Below are 20,365 nucleotides of genomic sequence, written 5' to 3'. Positions count from 1 at the left end.
TCTAAGCTCCTAAGTGGTACATAGGAATTCAGGTCCAGAAATCCACTCATTATTAACATCTGTGTTACTGTCTTCCAAGTACCTTGCGGTTATCTTATTTAAACCTCACAACAACACTGCAAGATAGATAATTTGATTAGGACCTCATTTATAGATGAGGAAACATCGCTTAGAAACCTTTAGTAACTTACCCAAGTTCACACACATCTCCCTAATGGCAGAGCCACAGTTTGAACCTAGACCTGTCTAATTGAGGTGATGGTAAAAGTGCTCCCAGTTATTGCTTGCTCATTATGTAACAGGTATTGTTAAACTTATTTAATGACCACAATAATTCTAAGAACCTTCTCTTATTATCCATGTCTTGTAAAAGAGGAACCTGAAGCTTAAAGATGTTAAATAATTTTCCCAATGTCACATAGCTAATAAGTGGCAAGACAAAAAAGTGGAGCCAAGTTTGCCAGTTACCAAACTGCATATATACTGTCTTGTGATTAAAATAGTTATTTTTATATGCAGCAGTACTGGCCAAGGCGTTACTTTAACACCATGCATAAGTCTATATATCACAGCTTCCATGTGGAAAGAGATGTCTCATATCTATTGTCAGATATTTAAAGGGTTCTTCTGCAAACCCAGTGGTAACTGACACCCTTATCCCCAGTGAGTCCAGAGTAAAAGAAATGAACTTCTGGCTCTCTTTAGAGTCTTGGAATAGAAGATACTGACCATTTAGGCTGATGTTATGGGAGCATGAAGGGCAAGTGTGGAGGCCTGGGTGAATTTCTCGACTACTCTGTTCCTGCCCCACTTCAGTATTTTTTCTGTCTCCCTCTTTGACTTTTCATGCTTAGCTCTCAGACTGAACCTGCAGAAGCATGTAGACGGGACATAGGGCTTTCTAGAATTCTGAGAAATCTGCATTGCTTTTGTCTACTTGATTATACTAGCTGAGTTTATTTATTTTTTAATAAATTTATTTGTTTTTGGCTGCATTGGGTCTTCGTTGCTGTGCACGGGCTTTCTCCAGTTGCGGCGAGTGGGGCCTACTCTTCATGTGGTGTGTGGGCTTCTCATTGCGGTGGCTTCTCTTGTTGCGGAGCATGGGCTCTAGGTGTACGGGCTTCAGTAGTTGTGGCTCGTGGGCTCTAGAGCACAGACTCAGTAGTTGTGGCACATGGGCTTAGTTGCTCCGTGGCATGTGGGATCTTCCCGGACCAGGGCTCGAACCCATATCCCCTGCATTGGCAGGCGGATTCTTAACCACTGTGCCACCAGGGAAGTCCTACTAGCTGAGTTTAAATACTCCAGAAACAAATCACTTCTGAGGTCTTCTCTAGCCTCATCCAAGGGATGAGGAGTTCCTCTCCTGTTCTATACCATAAAATTTTTTCTCTTTTATGGAACTATCCGTTTCTAATTGGTAAATGCTACTGGAATGAAGAACTTTTGAACTTAATGTGATTTAGAAGACAGAAATTAGCCATTGTGTTTTGTCCTCTCCATCAACTTACCAGTCCGATTCTCCTCCCCTCCCCATACTTAATTCTTTACATGTGAAATCACACAGATAGAAGAAAATACCACCTTATAGGGTGCTGTCTTCACTCATTTGGTATAAAAAATTTGAGACTGGTCTGTTTATGTAAGCTTCAAAGAGATGTAACAAGTCACAGGGAGGGAAATAAGGGAAGAGGATGGTTGTTTCTCCTCCACTCCTGTTTGCTCTCAAAGGATGGAAAAGCAGGGTAGACACTGCTGGGAGTCATCAGTGGTAGTATTTGGTGAAGTCTGGGATTCCCAAAGCTGAATGTTTTTGGTACAAGAGGAGTAAGGAACTAGAAGGGTGTGAAAATATACAAATGAGTTGGGGAAGGAGAAATGGTAGCAACAAAGAAAAGTGAGAGGAGGGAAAAAAGGGATAGAAATGGAAACAAGAAGGTATTTAATACTAAAGAGAGGAAAAGAGAAAGACAAGGGAATACATTATAAAGGGAGAAGAGAGGCTGGAAGATTTGAAGAAAGGAGGCCAGAAAGGAGAAGGTAGAGATGTGGCATTTCTCTCTGGTGCTTGAATGGGTGAGCTGCTGTTCTAGGAAGGATCAGAGGAGGCAGAAGGCGCGTGGAGGGGCTGCTGTGCCCGGAGCACAAGCAGCCAACCCTTCCATGCCTGTACTTCCCGTGTCAGCGTCAATGCAGTGACATCCTCCCCAGACCAGCATAAATAATCACTTGTTCAAATTGGTTTCACTTTAGGGTGCCAAAAGACACGAGTCTTTAACAAGCCTGAACCTAGAAAAGAAAGCTCGTCTGAGAGAAGAAGCTGCTGTGAAGGCCAAAACAGAGTAGCAGAGATATCCATGTTGGCTGGATTTTGAAAATCTAGAAACAATGTTGCAGTAACAGGCCTTATTAAAATGAATGTGGTATGAGTTCCCTAATTCTGCTCTAGAGCTACAAATAAATTTTCTTAAAGAAATGACTTGTCTATATTTTACGGCTTTGATCCAGGTTAAATGCAGCCTCAGCTTTTTTGAGAAAATGAAAGAATGAAAAGTGAGACAACTTACTTGAACTTTAATATTAACTCTTCTTTAGAGAGTCAGGTCCTGTACCTTACTTTAATTCCCATTACCAAAGTGACATCTTCCCAGAAGCCAAATGGTTTCTAGTTCTGCATTTCTCTCTCTTCAGTGTCCTCATTTCTGAAGAGATAATAAGGAGGGCCAGCTGAGTACACTGCCCAGGTGCACGTTGGAGAGCTAACCTCCCCAAATACCCTGGTGTTTCTCGAGAGCCCTGGGAAGCAGCCAGACCACACTATGCCTTTGTCAGGCGTGCTGGAAGACAGAGGCTTTTAGGAGAAGTCTTTGAAAAAGTCCCGGCAAGGTGATGATGGAGGTCTGGCCACAAGTTTCTGAGGATTTTGAAATCCCAGCACTGTGGAGTCGCTTGGGGCCAGCACAGTCACCTCTTCTGCTCCATGGCTTACAATTCCCAACCAGTCCTTTTTATTCTGCCTTTACACTAAATTTCTCAGTTATGAATATCTATCAAATGCATTTTCTTATTAGTGTTGAAAAATAAGCATTTGCATCTGGTATGTATCTTACTTACAGTTCGACGAGGGTGCCAGGTTGTCTCACATTTAGGTATGGATGCTGGTTTCTATTTAAGTATTTCATTTATTCTCATGTGCTTCAATACTATTAACGGATGGCAGGTCCGCATAAACATCCCAACCTGCTGGTTCTCTTCAGAGGGTTATAGCAGATTAAAAAGTAATACATGCAGCTGTTTGGGAATTTGGTTTAATAAAATACTCAGTAAAATGTAATGCACCACTCTACCTACAGCTTCATAATCTATCTGATGATGTTAATTGTGTCTGTCTATATACTTTACAGTACTTTAACCTTAGCTTCATTTTAGATATCAAGCTCTTTGATTTTTATCACTTGCAAATTTATCATCAAAAAGCATTGCTTTGTATACATTTTAGTAGATTAGTTTTTCTTGATTATTTTGGAACATTTATGTTACGTCTTATCTAAATATGGGTTTTAAATATGGGTAAAATCTAATGTACTTCTTTTTAAAAGTGTATCATCTTTCTTTATAGAACAATACCATTTTTAACTTCTAAAGAAGCATTTTAAAGTGTTGTATCTTGGAGATATATTGTAATAAAATGTATGATTAAGTCAAAGCTCAAAAATGCTACCATGCAGCAAGAATTTATATAATCATTTCTCATTTTGTGTCAACTCATATTCAGTAACTTATAGTGACTACCTCTTTTTGGGTTAAATATAAATTTCATGACCAGTATTTACGACCTGCCCCTATCTAATCCCGCTTCTCCCAGTACCCTCACTTATTAACTTCTTAGCAGTCACTCACCTACTAGTAACTCTAGTATCTTATACCGCTTACAACTTGTCAAGCAGATATTTCATGAGCACTATTAAAAGCAACAAGGGCAAAACTGTCTTCTTTTGTATTCTATAATACATACTTTCAATTAAGTGATCATTGTACTATGTTTTGCTTAATTCCTAGATTATTTTTTCATGTTTATCATGTCTCTATAGGTAAAATGGGCAGAAAACATTTTCCACGTCATATTTCCTGTAAGCCCTATTTGAATAAAGTTAACATGTGAGGCTATGGTTAGATACTTTTAATCAACAAAAATAATAGTATAGGGAATTGACTCCAAAAACTTATTGAAAGCAGGCAAGGAATGAAGTTGTGATGGTGGTATAATTCATTGTCATTTATCAAACATTACTTGAGTCTCTCCTATATACAAACAGTGAGAATACAAAGATAAATAAAACATACTTGACTCTGCAGAGCTCATAGTTTACCAGACACATGGCCCATGAAACCATTACAACACAAACTGGTAAATGATATATTTTGAATTTTATAACAAGCTATAGCAAGAAGCAAGAAAACCGAATTCAGCTGTCAGCTGTGGCTGGAGGCAGGCAGCCAGTGATGGTTACACCAAGTGGTGATTTTCTGAACTGAGTCTGTAGCATGGGTAGGTTTAGGTCAGACCTAATGAAAGAGAGCAGCCTCATTCAGACATTGAGCTTGCCCTGAGAATCAGGAGAGGGCAGTCTGACAAGGTAGTGAGAGGTCCTTCAGTAAAATGCCTTTATAATTTTGTTCTGGTTTATTTTTATTTTGATAAAAACTTAAAACTTTTAGATCCTCAGAACAAACACAACCATTGCTTATTTTCCCCAATTTACAAACTTGATTCCATGGACCATTTCACGTCCCATCGTGTAGGCTATCACTTAAAGTGTATGAGTGTCATCTGACATAAATCTCCAATCCACCACCATCCTAGGCTTATTCTCTTAATTCACCTGATCACCCAAACCAAATACCTTGGAGTTATTCGAGACTCCCTTGCTCCCCTCATTTAATCAGTCATCCTGTCTTGTGAGCCTTACTTCTAAATTTTTGTCAAATACAGTGATCCTCTAGAATAGTCACTGAGAGGAACAGAATGAATCTGCTCAAGGACAGACACGAGAGATTAATAACAGACCTTAAGATTAAAGTCAGAAGCCCTGGGATCTAGACTTGCTTTTCCAACTGTGTTGCTTTGCAAATTGAGGTTATAGGTCTTAAAATCTTGTAATTCAAGGCAATGTTTTTTAAAAAATACAAAACCATGCCAGAATTGAGAGGAAACCATCTTTTAAAATACCTAACCTTTTTTTTTTTTTTTTTTTGGCCAATCTGACTCTACTACTTGATTTCTAAAGGGTTTAGTAATTACTCATCCACAATTTAACTGTTTTGTCATTTCCTAATGCTGCTGATGCAATGATGTTTTCTGTAGGATGACAAGCTGCTGAGATTACGACATCTGTATGGCCTTGTAATTTCTGTACAATCTCTTTAGTCTGAAGGTTCCAAATATAAACCAGGTTATCCTCTGAACCAGACACAATCCACTTTCCACCAGTAACTGAAAAACTGGCAAATATGCAGTATTTCTCGTTCTTGTGACCAGTATATGTCTTCAGGCATCTGCCTCTGCTATAATCCCATAGTTTAAGAGTATTGTCCAAAGTTGCAATGAGAATATATTTACCATTTGGAGAAAATTTTACAAAAGAGACAGGAGGGTTATCATCATCAACAAGTGTTTTTAAACACTGACCTGATGCAGCATCCCAGATTCGACAGACACCATCATAGCTACCTGACACTATCAAGGACCCGCTACAATTAAAATGAACAGCAGAAACTGGGTCAGAATGAGCAGACAAAGTCTTAAGGCACTTTCCTGTTTTCTCCTCCCATATTTTCATGCTCTCATCAAAAGATCCTGAAATGATGAGGTTAGATGGTGGATTGAAATTACAGCAAAAAACATAATCACTGTGCCCCGTAAGCGTTTTTAAACATTTTCCAGATCTCACATCCCAAATCTTTAGAGTTTTATCATCTGAGGCAGAAACAAGACGACCGGAATCTGATGACCAGGCAACATCTGATATTTCCAGATTGTGTCCTTTAAGTGTTTTCTCATTTTTTCCATCATAGGCTCCCCAAATTATAATTACTTTATCGGCAGAAGAACTTGCCAGCCATTCTCCATTAGGACTAAACTTAACTGATGATACTGCTTCCGTATGTCCCACCAGAGTAAATTTCAGAGCATAGTTTGGTTTTTCAGACACACAATTGCTCGGATTGGCTGATGAGGAGAGAGCCGACTCTGCTTTGGCACCTCCTGACTCCTTTGTAGTCATGACTCTGAAGCTCCAAGTCTGTAGGCTGGCTAGATGTCCGGTCCTGAACCAGGCAGCCAGTATTTTGGCCCTTCTGTCCAGTAAAATGAAGATAAAAAACATCGGACTCAAAAAACAAAAAATCAACAAACTAAAAAACGGTCTTTTAGTGACAATAATTTCTGGATCGTTTTTAAACTGCAATATACACTGATACAGCAGCACGGCTTGGACCGCTTCAGTTTTTCCTCGCTTTTTCCTCTAAACAAATACTTGAGAAATACTATTAAAAGGGTCCTGTGCGCTGTCGGCAAGTAAGGTATTACTGCTGGGTATTCTGCGAATGTATAAAGCGGTCCAAAGCTGCACGCGGAGGGGTGGGGCGAGGGGGGGGTGGGAATCTACAGAAAGTATTTCTCACCGCTCCTCCCCCCAGCTCTGAAATGTTTGAGACTACTGAGCACCCCTACCCGCCAGACTTTAGGTACTCTACTTGAGCATGAATGAATCACCGCTTTAAACAGATTTCAGAAGCTAAGTGAAAACCTGCGTGGGCTCGGTTCCCTGAGGTCCAGGCCTGCGGTTCCCTCTCCACACCGCTCCGTAGCGAACTAACGCGAGGGCAGCACAGCCGGGCGCATGCGCAGAGGGTGCCCTCCCACCACTTCCGAACCGAGGTGACTTGTGGGGGAAGCCCGCTTGCGCTTGCGCAGAAGAAAGTCCTGAGGTTTTCTTCCGGCATTCTGCACCCTCGCCCTCCAGGCGCGAGCAGTTTGCTGCGTTCTTGGGCGAGAGGGAAAGTGAACAAGACTTCTTCCAGACCTCACTGGCTAGCGTGGGAAGCAGTGAGTATTTCGAAGAACATTCATTACTTTTTGGAAACCGTGTGACGAGAACGGACTGAATTTTGCGATGCCCGTAGCTGCAGGGTTAAGCCCCCATTTGGATGTAAGGCGCTCAGACGGCGCGTTTCTTAGCAGACCGGGGCCCACCCAGCGCCGATGACTGCGTAAGCTCCGTCTGCACAGGTGGCTTTCATTCTGTTCTCCACCTGCTGTGGTGTAGAGCCTGGTGGGGGGTACGAAAGGCTGCAAGTAGGCGAGGGGGACGTAGCTAAATTTACGCCCAGATTGTAAGACTTCTGATTTAAAAAGTGTTCCCTAAACGTTTCGGGAAGGATAAAGAATATGTGTTAGAGGCCTTTAAAGGCCAGTGCCGAGGTAGCCCGACATGGTAGTGCCGGGGGAAATGAGCAGACGTTTGTCTTAGCACTTCCTTATGGTTTAAATTTTCCAAAGACAAGGAAAGTTCACATCTGCATAGGTGTTTGGAACGGAAAAGGTGGAATGGGGTAAGAAATGTGTAAGGTTACTCGTAAGTAGGCTTTAGCCAGCCCTCCCTACTTTAAAGAAATGATTAGTGGCTGTGAAGTACGTGAAGGATAGATGCTTTTCAGGTGTAAATTACTCTTTAAACAAGAATAAGTTTATCAAAAATGGAAGCCTGACTATTTTCTCCAATCCTGTATAGTCTGTCCCTTGGTATCTACAGGGAATTGGTTCCACGACACCCTGCCCCCCCGCCCCGCCACACATCATACCAAAATCCACTGGACGCTCAAGTCTTTTGTATAAAATGCTGGAGTATTTTCATATAACCTACTCACATCCTTCCCTATACTTTAAATCATCTCTAGATTACTTACAATACCTAATACAAATGCTATGTACATAGTTGTCAGGATGAAGCAAATTCAAGTTTTGCTTTTTGGAACTTTCAGGATTTGGGGGGGAAGATTTTTGATCTGTGGTTGGTTGAATGTGAGGATGTGTAACCCACATGTAGGGAGAGTCGATCGTAATTGCTCAACAAAGAGTGCCCAAGAGAGGCTGTTAGTGTTGTTTGAAAGGTTTTCCTGGTAGCCAGTTGAAGTGAAGAGGCAAATGTGTCTCATGATGTTTTCTGTCAGTCACCAATTAAAGCATTTGGAAATAAAGGGTCTCCTGTCCTATACATACTGGGGATAATTTAAAGTCTTGCTTTTATAAGGCACAACAGCATAATTAGATCACCTAGAATAAACTAGTAAAAACCTCATTACTTGACCCTACTACTCTAGTTTGGAATGTAGACAGGAATTGACCTAGCTAGTGCAAATTAACAGTATAAACACAATGTGGTGCTGAGAATGGGAAGAGCATCTTTAAAATGGTTTGAAGCATCCATTTTTATACATTATCTTAATCTGATTAAACTCCACCTCCTCCCTCTCCTTTCCTCCTCCCATTTGCCAGCGTTAGAGTGATTTTTACTGGGAAGCTTAGAAACACTCTAAATAACTCATTAAAAAATAAATTTAAAAGCACTTCACAGAACATAGGTTTTGTTTCAAAGAATATAAGTAAATCTGTATTTTTCCAACACAGAGTAAAGAAAGGCAATTAGACAAGGTAAACACATGGTCTGAGGGCTAAGATGGGTGTTCGTACTGGAGTATATTTAGCCCACTAGAAATACCACAAGCATGAGGGAGAGAGGGGGCACACAACTAAGAATGTGTTGACAGGAATATCCAGAAATGATTTTGCGTCAGATTTTCCCGAAATTTGAGTGAGAGATTTCAGTATTAAAATTCATTTCTTGGTGTCTGCAGTGTTTTTATGAATAGCATCAGGAACTCGTGTAAAGAAAAAGCTATGAACATAACTAGTTAAATCTTTATTCATTAGTCATGTTCTAATACTAACATGTAGTCCTAATATTGTAGTCCGTATGGATTAGGACAAAGAATTAGTTTACTTCCTTGGGAAGAGGGGAGCATCAGCAACTGTGGAGTGTGTAGGAATAGGGAATACTGATACAAGTAAATCCAAAGTGGCTGAAACCGTAACTAGAGATTTGCATTTGGGGCTCTCAAGCAAAATTCCTTACTCGGTCCCGTTTTTAATCATTTCTATTTTTGCTACTTTTAATCTTCGCCAGATAGGTGATTTGGAAGTTTCTCTCCTATTAAAGTTTCTTTAAATTTCCCATAGAAGTTTTAGAACTGAACGTCTCATCTGTGGTTGAAAGGTTTATTCTCCTTGCCACCCAGTAAAGTTGCAATTCTAAGTAGAAATATTGCCACAAATGGGTCATTTTTTTTTTAATTCTAAAAAAATTGGGGGTGGGGGGTGGGTATGTGTGTCAGACCTTAAACACGGCCTGGGAGTGATTCCTATACTAAGGAACAACTTGACTGACGTCCTTCGTAGCAACTGATTACCAAATCCAGACCTCAAAAATCAAGCATAATAGAACTCTATACATACCCAGTTGCCTAAAACCACTAGCAATTTAAATATACAAGCATCTCTTTGGGCTAAATACGGGGTGGCCATGCAACTTATCTAAACTGAGACTTCTTTAAAGTGAAACGGGGCACTAAAATAATTAACAGGTGTTGATTTAAAAACTGGGACTGCCCCCAGCAGATCAGAACAGTAAGTGTGGACTTCCCAAGAGGGTTCTCCTCATTGTCAGAAGTTAATCTTGGAAGATTCTACACTCTTTGTATGCTAATTTGCACTCCAGCCTTCGCAGATCTCTCCCCACCACTGTGGTCTTCTGGGTTTCTATTTTCTCCTTACCCATAAATAATGCTGGGGCCAAGTGTTTTAGATAGGGCAGTGATCCATATTGTGGACACCCGCTGGGCTCCTTTGGCTTCCTCAGGTTAAGTGGGTATAGATAAAGGAATTTAGAGAGTAATTTCATTCTTTGGAAAAACATTCAAGATCACAAAAATGACCATTATTGATTTTAAAATTAGAAAAATACTTTTTTTTAAAAAAAAAGGTCATGAAGAACCTAGGGGTTAAGACGGGAATAAAGACACAGATCTACTATAGGATGGACTTGAGGATATGGGGAGGGGAAGGGTAAGCTGGGACGAAGTGAGAGAGTGGCATGGACATATACACTACCAAACATAAAATAGACAGCTAGTGGGAAGCAGCCGCATAGCACAGGGAGATCAGCTCGGTGTTTTGTGACCACCTAGAGGGGTGGGATAGGGAGGGTGGAAGGGAGGGAGATGCAAGAGGGAAGAGATACGGGAACATATGTATATGTATAACTGATTCACTTTGTTGTAAAGCAGAAACTAACACACCATTGCAAGGCAATTATACTCCAATAAAGATGTTTTTAAAAAATACTTTTTTTCAAAATGGCAAATGAAATAGGGGCAACAGTCATCTAAGCTAGCTTTAATAAACTTGTAAACCCTACAATTGTGTACTATGGATGACAGTGTAGTCTGCAGGAACTAAGACTGTTTTAAGATTTTTTCTTTTCAGAAAAAATACCTGGTCAGTGGAATGTCAAAAATGGTAGAGAAGCAATCACAGAATGAATAAATACATCTTTCTGTTTCTACTGATTTGTCACTTAAATTGGAAGAATGTATAAAGAAAGTATTCTCATGCAGCAATACATACAATGTGTAAAAATGAAAAATCTCTATTTAATAGCCTAATAAGGCAACCACCACTTCCACATTGGTTGGATATAATTGGCAAAAAAATGTTTTCTTCTTAAAGTATGCCAGAAGAGACTGATGAGCTATTTCTGGTGTATATATAAACATGGTGTTGATTATATATTAGTTACCCTGTAAAATATACCCATTAACTTTTCTCAGAAGGCATAGGGTTTTTGGGGGTTTTTTTGTTTGTTTGTTTTAATATAACAAACCTGTGTTATGACAGCGTTTGCTTTTGTAAACTTCAGGTCAAATTATGTCTCCTGAAAGGAGACATAAAACATATAAATAACACTTAAATTTTGAGACACTAAAGAGTGTTATATTCCATATAAAACACTTAAATTTTGAGACACTAAAGAGTTGCTAATCCTTGTTTCAAACAGCAGCATAAAGGAATTCCTTTGAGCTTTCTTTGGTTACCAAGTACCCTTTACTAATATCACATAGATGCACATTCCTTCAGTCATTTAATATTTATTGAATGTCTACTGTGTGCAAGGCACTCATCCATGGCCTGACCAACCACATTCAAGTACAAAGAATCATTAGAACCATTCCAAATCAAAGTGTAAGAACACTTTGACAAAGGACATAGAGTGGTCAAAATGACGAGGTAAGCAGAACATACTCAACAACATACATTAAAAGGTCTTTTTTTTAAACTTTGGACACTCCTTGTGTTGACACTCCTTTAGGAAGCTGTGTTAAATTCACATCCATGGATGGCACTGCTTTCTGTGGCAGCATTCTTTGTTCCAAAGCCTTTCCCTCTCTGTCAGTACTTCCTACATTTGAGTTTGTTGAATGGAAACATGTTTCTGAGTTTAGCCATTATGCTTCTAAACTCAAAATCAAGCATTTATATATTATTTTTAACTTGTCAGGTCATACAGAATTTTAGCACCACAGAAGGGGAAAGATGTTTGGACTGAGAGGGTCTACACTCCAGATTATATAACCTAAAAGCAATTCATACCTGATTTAGTCATTTCAAGGGGACTGATAAGGAAGAACGAGAAAGAATGGCCCAACAAAACAAGAGTTGGCCCCGCTATGGTTGCTGTGTCTTGTTCTGGGAATTCTTGGCACAGAACACCTCACTGTGACTGCTGCTTTCTTCAAGACACACAACCTGCAGGGCTTTTCCCCACCTTTAGACAGTGTCCAAGGTGTGACCTTGAGGCAAAGTAAATTCTCCTAAGTGTTGATTTTGTCACTATAACATAATGACAATTATCCACCTCAAAGAGCAGTTGAAGGATTAAATGAGAAAAAGTGAAAGCCCTTACTTAGCCAGGCACCTGGAACACAACAGTGGTTCAAATAACGACTAGTTGCCTTTATCTGACCTGTAGGAAAACAGACTGGGACCTCCTTGTCTACCCCTAGCTGAAAACAGAATGGAACTTCATCTACCCTTAATCCTTTCTTATTACCCCAGACTTCCAGATGAATTTTATGTCCAGTAGCAATCTGATATTTTTAGAATCAGCAGATAATGATATTTATTTTACTTTATCACATTCTTCTGATGCTCTGGTACCCATTGTTACTACCTGTCCTTTTCTGACAATAAAGCATGTCATAGAATATTCTCCAAGTTAGAGCAGACTTACTGTACTAGTAGTACTACATCTGCCTTCAATTACTTTAGCTTCTTAAAGATATATATGTAACTTTAACTTTTGATGATAGAAAAAGATAGCCAAGAATATCTCCCAGCGGGGTAGATACATATTTACTCTGCTCACCTCACAACAGAAGAAAATGGTTCTGTTAACTTCAGATGGCAAAAAATTCAGATTTGAGACTTCCATATATATGTATACCTGTCTCTGCAAATGAGCAAATTTTGGAATGTAGGAGGTAGAACATAGTAAATAAATATGAAAAGCAAATAATACCTCTTTCTAAAAGTGGATCCCTTTTCTTTAGTGAAAATCACCCTTAGACATCACAATTTCTAATATATGTAAAAAGCCCCAAGCCCTTAAACAGCTATAATGACTTGCCTATTGATATAAAAATGTTCACAAAATTCATTAGCGAGAAAGAAAAATTCTTCGACCTGAGGAAAACTCTTTCATAATGCAACCCCAAATTGGGGTATTAAATAACTGAAATATTTATTTAGCACTAGAGAAGTAAATTCATAGTTGCCCGTGGGTGGCCATGTACAACAAAGGATAGTTGACAAAGTTTGATTAATAAAATATACTACATATTTTTCCTTATGCAAAGTCAGCAACAATCTGGAATAATTCAGATTTATTATGGGATAACTGTTAAAGTTTATATCTGTAACAATAACGATGAAAAATGACCCAGAGCCCATTCAGCTTCATCTGGCAGATGGAAGGAACAATCCTAGGGCAACAGAATTTTCGAAAACAGTACAGCTGATATAAATTAAGTTTAAAAGGGTTCTAATTACTTAGTGACAACATGAATTAAAAGTGTTCCATGGAGAACTCTGTCTCCTAATTCTCACCATTCTTCGTATCTATCATCTTTACCTTTTTTGGTGTCTCTCAATCTGGCCGTTATCTACCTCCTGGTCCTTCAGATACAAAGTGCCTTTACATCCCAAATGTTATCAATGCTTTTTTTTCCCACTAAAGTTCTCATTTCAAAGAATACACTTTGAAAGTTTGGAGGAGGAAGAAAAGGAGAGGAAAGTAAAATCAAGCCACTTCCCAACCCCACCCCATCAGTATATTAAACTACAGAAGAGTTTTCCTGTGTTGAAATTAGCATGCTTTTGTAATAAGTAACATCTTAATGATAAGATTATACAATAAATGGATACAATCTGCCAGGTAGAGAACTAAAAATAGGACTTAACAGCTACCTCCTAAATGTCATCCTATTACCAAAAAGGCTGCTTTATCAGTTACAACAGTTATGCTGGGATTTAACTTTTAATCAATTCCAACTTTTATATTAAAAAAAATTCATTGCAAAAAATTAGCTCGTTATCTCATGGCTCATGAACTTCTAGGACAGAAGCAAGATAAATTCCTCTTGTTTTAGACAGGAAATAGACCACATTAGTTAAATGGACTTTGTTTTAATTCATTCATTGAGACACCTGCAATTGCTAGCAAAAATTCCCAATGTATGCTCTTCTTGCTAACTTGGGGAAATAATTTTGTTTTATATTTTTTCCATTCAAATTGGTTTATCAAAACGAGCTGAAATTTTTAAAATTATCTAATAGAAGGTACATGATTTAAAACATCCTAGAGAAATGTGTTACCAGTAATTTACAATTTAAAAAAACTCAGCCACGAAAAAGTCAAAGCTAAAAACAAAATTTTTACTATGAATCAGTGTTTATATTACCCTTCTGAAAGAAGTTATATTTTAATGTGATGTAAAGGCAACATTGAAAGTTTTTCTTTAAATTAACCACCTAATTTGTCCCTAAAATTACAAAGAATCAAAGTCTTTTACAGGTCAAGTGCAGTAAACTAAAATGTTCTTTCAGCACAAAGCAGCACTAGAAAAAGTAACAGTTATAGATGGGAGTTGACTAGTTTTGCGTGGCTGCTCCATCAGTAACAGACAGACATCAGACGGTATCCATCCAGAGCACAGACACAGTTACAGACTAGATGCAAAAAATGCATCACACGCTTGGCTGATAAATGTCCTCTGTCTTTGTATCTTTCTACTTTGAATGAAGTGGATTTTTTAAAGTTTAAATCAGATCACGTAAGTTGGCTGCTTAAATAACATGATGAGGTATGAAAGCTCTGAATGTCCCTAAAGTTCAGCAGGATTTACCAGAGACATAACAGCTTGCCAGGGGAACTTCCAACTAGTTATGCTTTGGGGTTATAATGAATTCTAGAAGAGGACAAAATTAAAGAGGTTTAATAAAAGGATATTCTCTGAAAAAGTGAGCAACTTTTCCTTCAGAATTCATTTTTGAACAGCACATCAACAAAAAATCTTCTCTGATAATATATCCCAACATTGAGTCAAGATGGCCAACTAGCACCAAGAAGTCGTATTGAACTCAGTTGCAGTTCTCTTGGCAATTAAGCTTATTTTTTCATTCCAGTCTGAGCACAAATGTGGATCACTGAAGACAGTACTGGAAGCGCCATTTGCAGGTAGAGATTGCAGTCATCATTAAATGAGCCAGAAGGTAGAACTGTTTTTATTTTATGGAGGGGACTTGACTGGGTAGTACTAGTAGGAGATGAAATGAAATGATTAGGGAACAATGAGGTTATAAGAAAAAGATCACTGCCCTTATTTGGGTTAAACAGGTCATGTCCAGAAGATGGTTATTTAAGATAAAGATGCTACTTATGTGCAGCATGAATACATTAGAATCCAGCTGTACCCAACTAAGGGAAAAAAAAGAATTCCCTAAGTAACCTTTAAAAGCATGTGTTACTTGCCAGTCACAGAGGGGAAAAGCACCTAGGGTGAACTCCAATTTAATGAGGACCTTGATCAGGACCACAAAGCCTGAAACATTTGTTTTAATGCAGAAACACAGCCTCTAGTCACACTGGTTAAGTTTGGGAAAATCAGAGGGCTTTTTTTTTTCTATTTGTTTTTAACTTGTTTATTGAATTACAGGATACGGTTTCGACCACTAAGGATTCTAAATCTTCATACCAGCATTAGAATTGAACCACTTCCAAATCCTAAGACACATAAGACCAAAGAGAAGCAGTAGCCATACAAATTAATATGTGCCCCTCTCCTTTTTGCTCTAAGGGAATCTTCAAACCAGTATCACATTTAAGAGTCAAAGTGTTAATTCTTCAGCATTCCTGACAACTAGAAAGCACATTCACTGAAGGCTGAAGGTGAGGGAGCGGATGGTTGAATATCTGTGGAGAATGGTGCCAACAGAGGAAAGAAAACCATCCAATCTCAGTAAGGATTAATGCAAATTTGGCTAGAAAAAGCCACCAGGTAATCCAAGGGTTCACTGTGGAAGAACTCATGAAAAGTACTCTGAAGTACACAACAGGTCTAAACATCTCCCTTGTTGCAAGTAGTTGTGTGAAATTCAAGATAAAGGTTTAGTCTCATCTTTTAATGTATTTTTTCCCACATTAAAGGGAATGAGCAGTCCTCTTTTTTCCCCCAGAAATAAAAAAAAGGGAGCCACATTATTATGTGTATATTCCCATGACTCTATAATATATAAGTGTGGATCTCCACAGCCTAGGGGTTTTCCATAAGAGAGCGGGCCGTTCTGGTTACCCTTTTATTAGAAGGGTATTCCACCACAGAGAGCCAGAGGTTTTCCAGATGTGTGTAAGAGAGCAGGTGCGCAAGGCAAGCAAATGAGCGCAAACAGTATTATGGAAAACATTTGAGAAGTTAGCTCCATGAGGACTGTGGGCTCCACAAGAGGACTCGACTGGGTAGCCTGGTCTGACACAGGGACATGAAAGCAGAGTATTGCTTCAAAGCTGGAAACCTTCCATAGGTGCCTCACACTGCTGGAAGATGTACTGCTGCTGGCTAAGGTCAACCTGGGGTGCAATGCTGCTGTCTTCATCCTCGGTCCCGAAGTAATGCTCAATGAGATCAAAGGCCTTCTGGTAGATCTCTTGGTTTTCATGACTCTGTAAGAATTCAATTTTATCCAGACCTAGAATGAAGAATTAAAAAAAAATCTGTTGTATATCTGTTGGAAATTCTAATAAAACTATATTTTGCCATGTCTCTTTCCTTGACATAAAAGGAAGATTCTCTATATCTCATAAGCATCTTGCAGCAACATAGAAAACATTGCTGGGATTACATCTGAATAATACTATTGCAAACTGACATCTTAAACACGTGTGCAAGAGACAGCCCGTCCCCAGAAGCAGCAGTTTCTGTAACAGTCACAGCATCCTGTGCCCAAGGCCAGGAACAGAAGTTTTCCTATTGGACTGTGTCTGTGGCCTAATTTATTCTTTGCTCTGGTTCTATCTACCTAGGCCCTGAGCTATCCAATATCATTTCAACACATGTGTAATATCCTTAAATCAATCAGAATCAGTTTCTATTGCTTAAACTAAGAAGTCTAACCAGAACAATTAGCCAACACATACTCCTCCCTTTATTAAGTTTAAGCACATCTGAGCTAGGCTTTCTTTTACCTATAGCCATAAGCAATCTAACTGCTACAGCGATACTGGAAATAAATGTTAACACTGCTCAGAAGAAAAAAAATACATATTCATATATGTATCCATATTTATATATATATATATATATATATATATATATATATACACACACACATCCAAAAATTAACAAAAGTTCTCTCCTATGGCAAAAGATCTGGGTAGAGGAACATTTGTCTTTTCATACATTTCAAAATTTCTTACACTAAGCAGGAATATAGTTTTTATAATCAGGCCTTTAAAAAATGGTAAACTGTTAAAAGTCATTTTGGAAAACAATTCTGCATTATCTGATAAATTTGAAGATGAATGTGCCCTATGATCCCTAATTCCAATTTTAGGAATAAACAAGCCCTAGAGCAGTGGTTTTCAATCCTGCTATGCATTAAAATCACTTAGGGAACTTAAAAGTTTTAAAGCACAGTGGTAAACCAGTGATTAAGAGTATATTTAGAACTGAGATTGGAAGGATGAGGAAACCAAACAGCAGATAGTGACTCTACTGTTTCTAATGAAACTCTTATTAGAGTTTACAGTCAAGAACACTTTAGGAACACAGGAATTGGGGGATGCAACTCAAAATCAGAACTCTAAAATCTTACAAGAGAAAAGGAGTGGAGTCGGGCATTGTCTACAGTAGATATGGATGCTCTTGAGGCTCAGATGGACTAGTAAGAATACAAAAGTACCCACAATGGCAAGCAGAGTCAGGGAATGGAAGATCCTAACAGCCCAGTGTAAAAAGGGCTCAACTTAAAAGGGTACTTGCTTCTCTTCACATCTACAATGCATCTTCATTTCCAATTCTGCATACTAAATATTACTCATAAGAGAACAACTTTTTTGTATGAGTTTGCTAATGACAGGTGTGGACAAGCCAGAAAAGCATGGAGAAAAAGGAAAAAAATAATTTCAGGACATCTATTAAACAATCTATCTTACCATAAGCTTCTTCAATCAAAGCACAGTAAGGATTAATGCCAGTGCCATTCCTTTTGGCTTCTTGTTCTCCAAGCCTCAGGATATTTTCCAAGCCATTTAGGGCAACCTGTACAATCTTAGAGTCCATGACTGTGAGGAGATCACAGAGTGGCTTGATACAGCCCAGTTCTACGAGGTACCTAAATTAATACAAAGAACAATTTAGTCAAACAAAGCTTTTCATTTCATAAAACTTTTATGAAATTGGTAGGAGAGAAATCCTCAAATTCACTGTAGAAATAAAAGTAGGCACCCCTTCAACCATACAACCTACACCTTGTCAAAAAAAAAAGTTCTCTGGCACCATCACCATTTTTTTTTCCCTCCACAATTATTAGACTCGAAGAAACTGGAATACTCTCTTACTTTGACTATGAGTGATTCTTCAAAATAGTATACTTTTGATTAATTTCATTTTTGTTTCTATAGGTAACCACACCTCTGAAACAGGACACACTTGGTGCTAAAGCCAGCACAAGCCCAACAAGCCAATTCTACTGTGTACAAAGAACTCTTAAAACTCAAAGATAAGAAAACAGAATTTAAGAATGGGCAAAAGATCTCAACAAAGATATACTGATGGCAAAAAAGCATATGAAAAGACACAACATCGTATGTCATTCAGGAACTGCAAATCAAAACAATGATGCCCCTACACATCTATTAAAATGGCTAAAATCCAAAACACTGACAATACCAAACACTGGTAAGGATGTGGAGAAACAACTCTCATTTTTTTTGCTGGTGGGAATGCAAAATACGATAACCACTTGGAAAGACAGCTTGGTAGGTTTTTGTTTTTGTTTTTTTAACAGCTTTCCATATGATCCAGCAATCACACTCCTAGACATTTACCCAACTGAGATGAAAATTTATGTCCACACAAAAACCTGTACAAGAATTATTTACAGGAGCTTTATTCCTAACTGCCAAAAACTAGAAGCAACCAAAATGTCCTTCAATAGGTGACTGAATAAACTGTAGTGCATTCAGACAATGGAATATTATTCAGTGATAAAAAGAAATAAAATGAGCTATCAAGCCATGAAAAGATATGAAGGAACCTTAAATGCATATTGCTAAGTGAAAGAAGCTAGTCTGAAAAGACTCCATACTATATGACATTCTGGAAAACAGAAAACTTTTATAAAGGCAATAGAATAGTGGTTGCCAGGGATTTGAGGGATGGAAGTAAGGGAGTAGTGATGAATAGGTGAAGCAGAGGGGATTTTTAGAGCAGTGAATAATACTACAATGGTGGAAACATTTATCAAAACCTATAATTGTATAACACAAAGAATAATCCTTAATATAAAATATGAACTTAAGCTAATAATGTATCAGTACTGGTTCATTAACTATAACAAATGTAACCACACTAAAGCAAGATTTTACTAGAAGAAACTTAGAAGGGAGGGAAGTATACAGGAACTCTGTATTATCTAAATTTTTCTGTAAATCTAAAAATGTTCTTTAAAAAGGCTTAATTTTTTAAAAAGTTTTATGTAATATTTAGCTTTATTATTTACAAAGGAATGAATTTAATAGTATTGTGTGTAATTTTATTTAAATATTTACTGACAATTTAGATGATATGTCCTCGGAATAGACTAGGTCAGTCATAAAGAGACTAGGTAAGCTAAGGCATGAAGCCATTTCTGACCATTTCCCCTTCCTTTACACCAGTTTTTAGTTAACCATTCCTTCAACATATTTACATAATTCTCAGTTTTTCTTAAAAAAAACAAAACCAAGCCTCTTTAGATTATAAATGTTAGTTGCTGCAAATTTGAAAAATACAGAAAAGCATAAAGAAAAATAAAAAGTACCCAGAGATAACCACCACTACAACATCCCAGCTGAGCTACATACAAGCTGGATGACTTTGGACAAATTATCTGATCTCTCTATGCCTCAGTTTCCTGAACTGGAAAAGTCTGGGAATCAAAGACTTAAGTCTGTCACTAAACCCCAGCAAAATTTTAGAGTAGTTAACTAAACAGATGACTTACATGTCTGCACTTAAACTTCACTGGCCTATATAGGCAAGTCTATAGAACACCAACTGGATTTCAGAGATTTGTTCAGAATCTCCAAATTGTCTGCAAACTCGATCCTGGTCTATGCTTGATATGATTTTCTCTCCCATCTAGAAGTTTGGCTCAGTAACCTCTAATCCTTACATCGCTTTTAAAAACCTCATTTACTTTTGTAATACTGTCTGGTTGTGAAACCTTTTATTATGAAAACCAGTGTTCTGAAAACTTGATTCAGAATTAAAAACAAATTTTAAGTTCTAGAAAGCTTCTAGAACTAGTATATAATTAAATGAATAAATACTAAAACTTTCTTGTTGAAAAACTCTACCCAAAAATGTGCTAACAAGGGCTTCCCTGGTGGTGCAGTGGTTGAGAGTCCGCCTGCCGATGCAGGGGACA

At 38.1% G+C, this 20,365-nt stretch overlaps 3 protein-coding genes across 3 annotated transcripts in view; 1 reads left to right on the top strand and 2 right to left on the bottom strand.

Annotated features, from left to right (window-relative positions):
• FAM162A (family with sequence similarity 162 member A) overlaps positions 1–2,479 on the top strand; it is a 37,990-nt gene extending 35,511 nt beyond the window's left edge. Inside the window, exon 5 of the mRNA XM_065876583.1 lies at positions 2,257–2,479. Within this exon, the coding sequence (XP_065732655.1) occupies positions 2,257–2,349 (93 nt within the window). The 3' untranslated portion in view covers positions 2,350–2,479. The remainder of the gene's footprint in view (positions 1–2,256) is intronic.
• A 2,815-nt stretch (positions 2,480–5,294) lies between these two features.
• WDR5B (WD repeat domain 5B) lies at positions 5,295–6,287 on the bottom strand. Its single transcript, XM_065876910.1, has one exon. It carries the CDS (start codon positions 6,285–6,287, stop codon positions 5,295–5,297), a length of 993 nt encoding a protein of 330 aa, XP_065732982.1.
• Positions 6,288–15,375: 9,088 nt separating this feature from the next.
• Positions 15,376–20,365, bottom strand: part of KPNA1 (karyopherin subunit alpha 1) — a 79,141-nt gene continuing 74,151 nt past the window's right edge. Inside the window, exons 13-14 of the mRNA XM_065876913.1 lie at positions 17,889–18,067; positions 15,376–16,423 (exon numbers count right to left, since the gene is read on the bottom strand). Of these exons, the coding sequence (XP_065732985.1) occupies positions 16,236–16,423; positions 17,889–18,067 (367 nt within the window). The 3' untranslated portion in view covers positions 15,376–16,235. The remainder of the gene's footprint in view (positions 16,424–17,888; positions 18,068–20,365) is intronic.

The sequence above is a fragment of the Phocoena phocoena genome, chromosome 4, assembly GCF_963924675.1.
Source record: "Phocoena phocoena chromosome 4, mPhoPho1.1, whole genome shotgun sequence".
NCBI lineage: Eukaryota > Metazoa > Chordata > Mammalia > Artiodactyla > Phocoenidae > Phocoena > Phocoena phocoena.
This window is presented reverse-complemented; position numbering and strand designations above follow the sequence as displayed.

Coding starts and splice junctions, on each gene's coding strand:
- WDR5B (XM_065876910.1), bottom strand. CDS start 6,287: ATGACTACAAAGGAGTCAGGAGGTGCCAAAGCAGAGTCGGCTCTCTCC.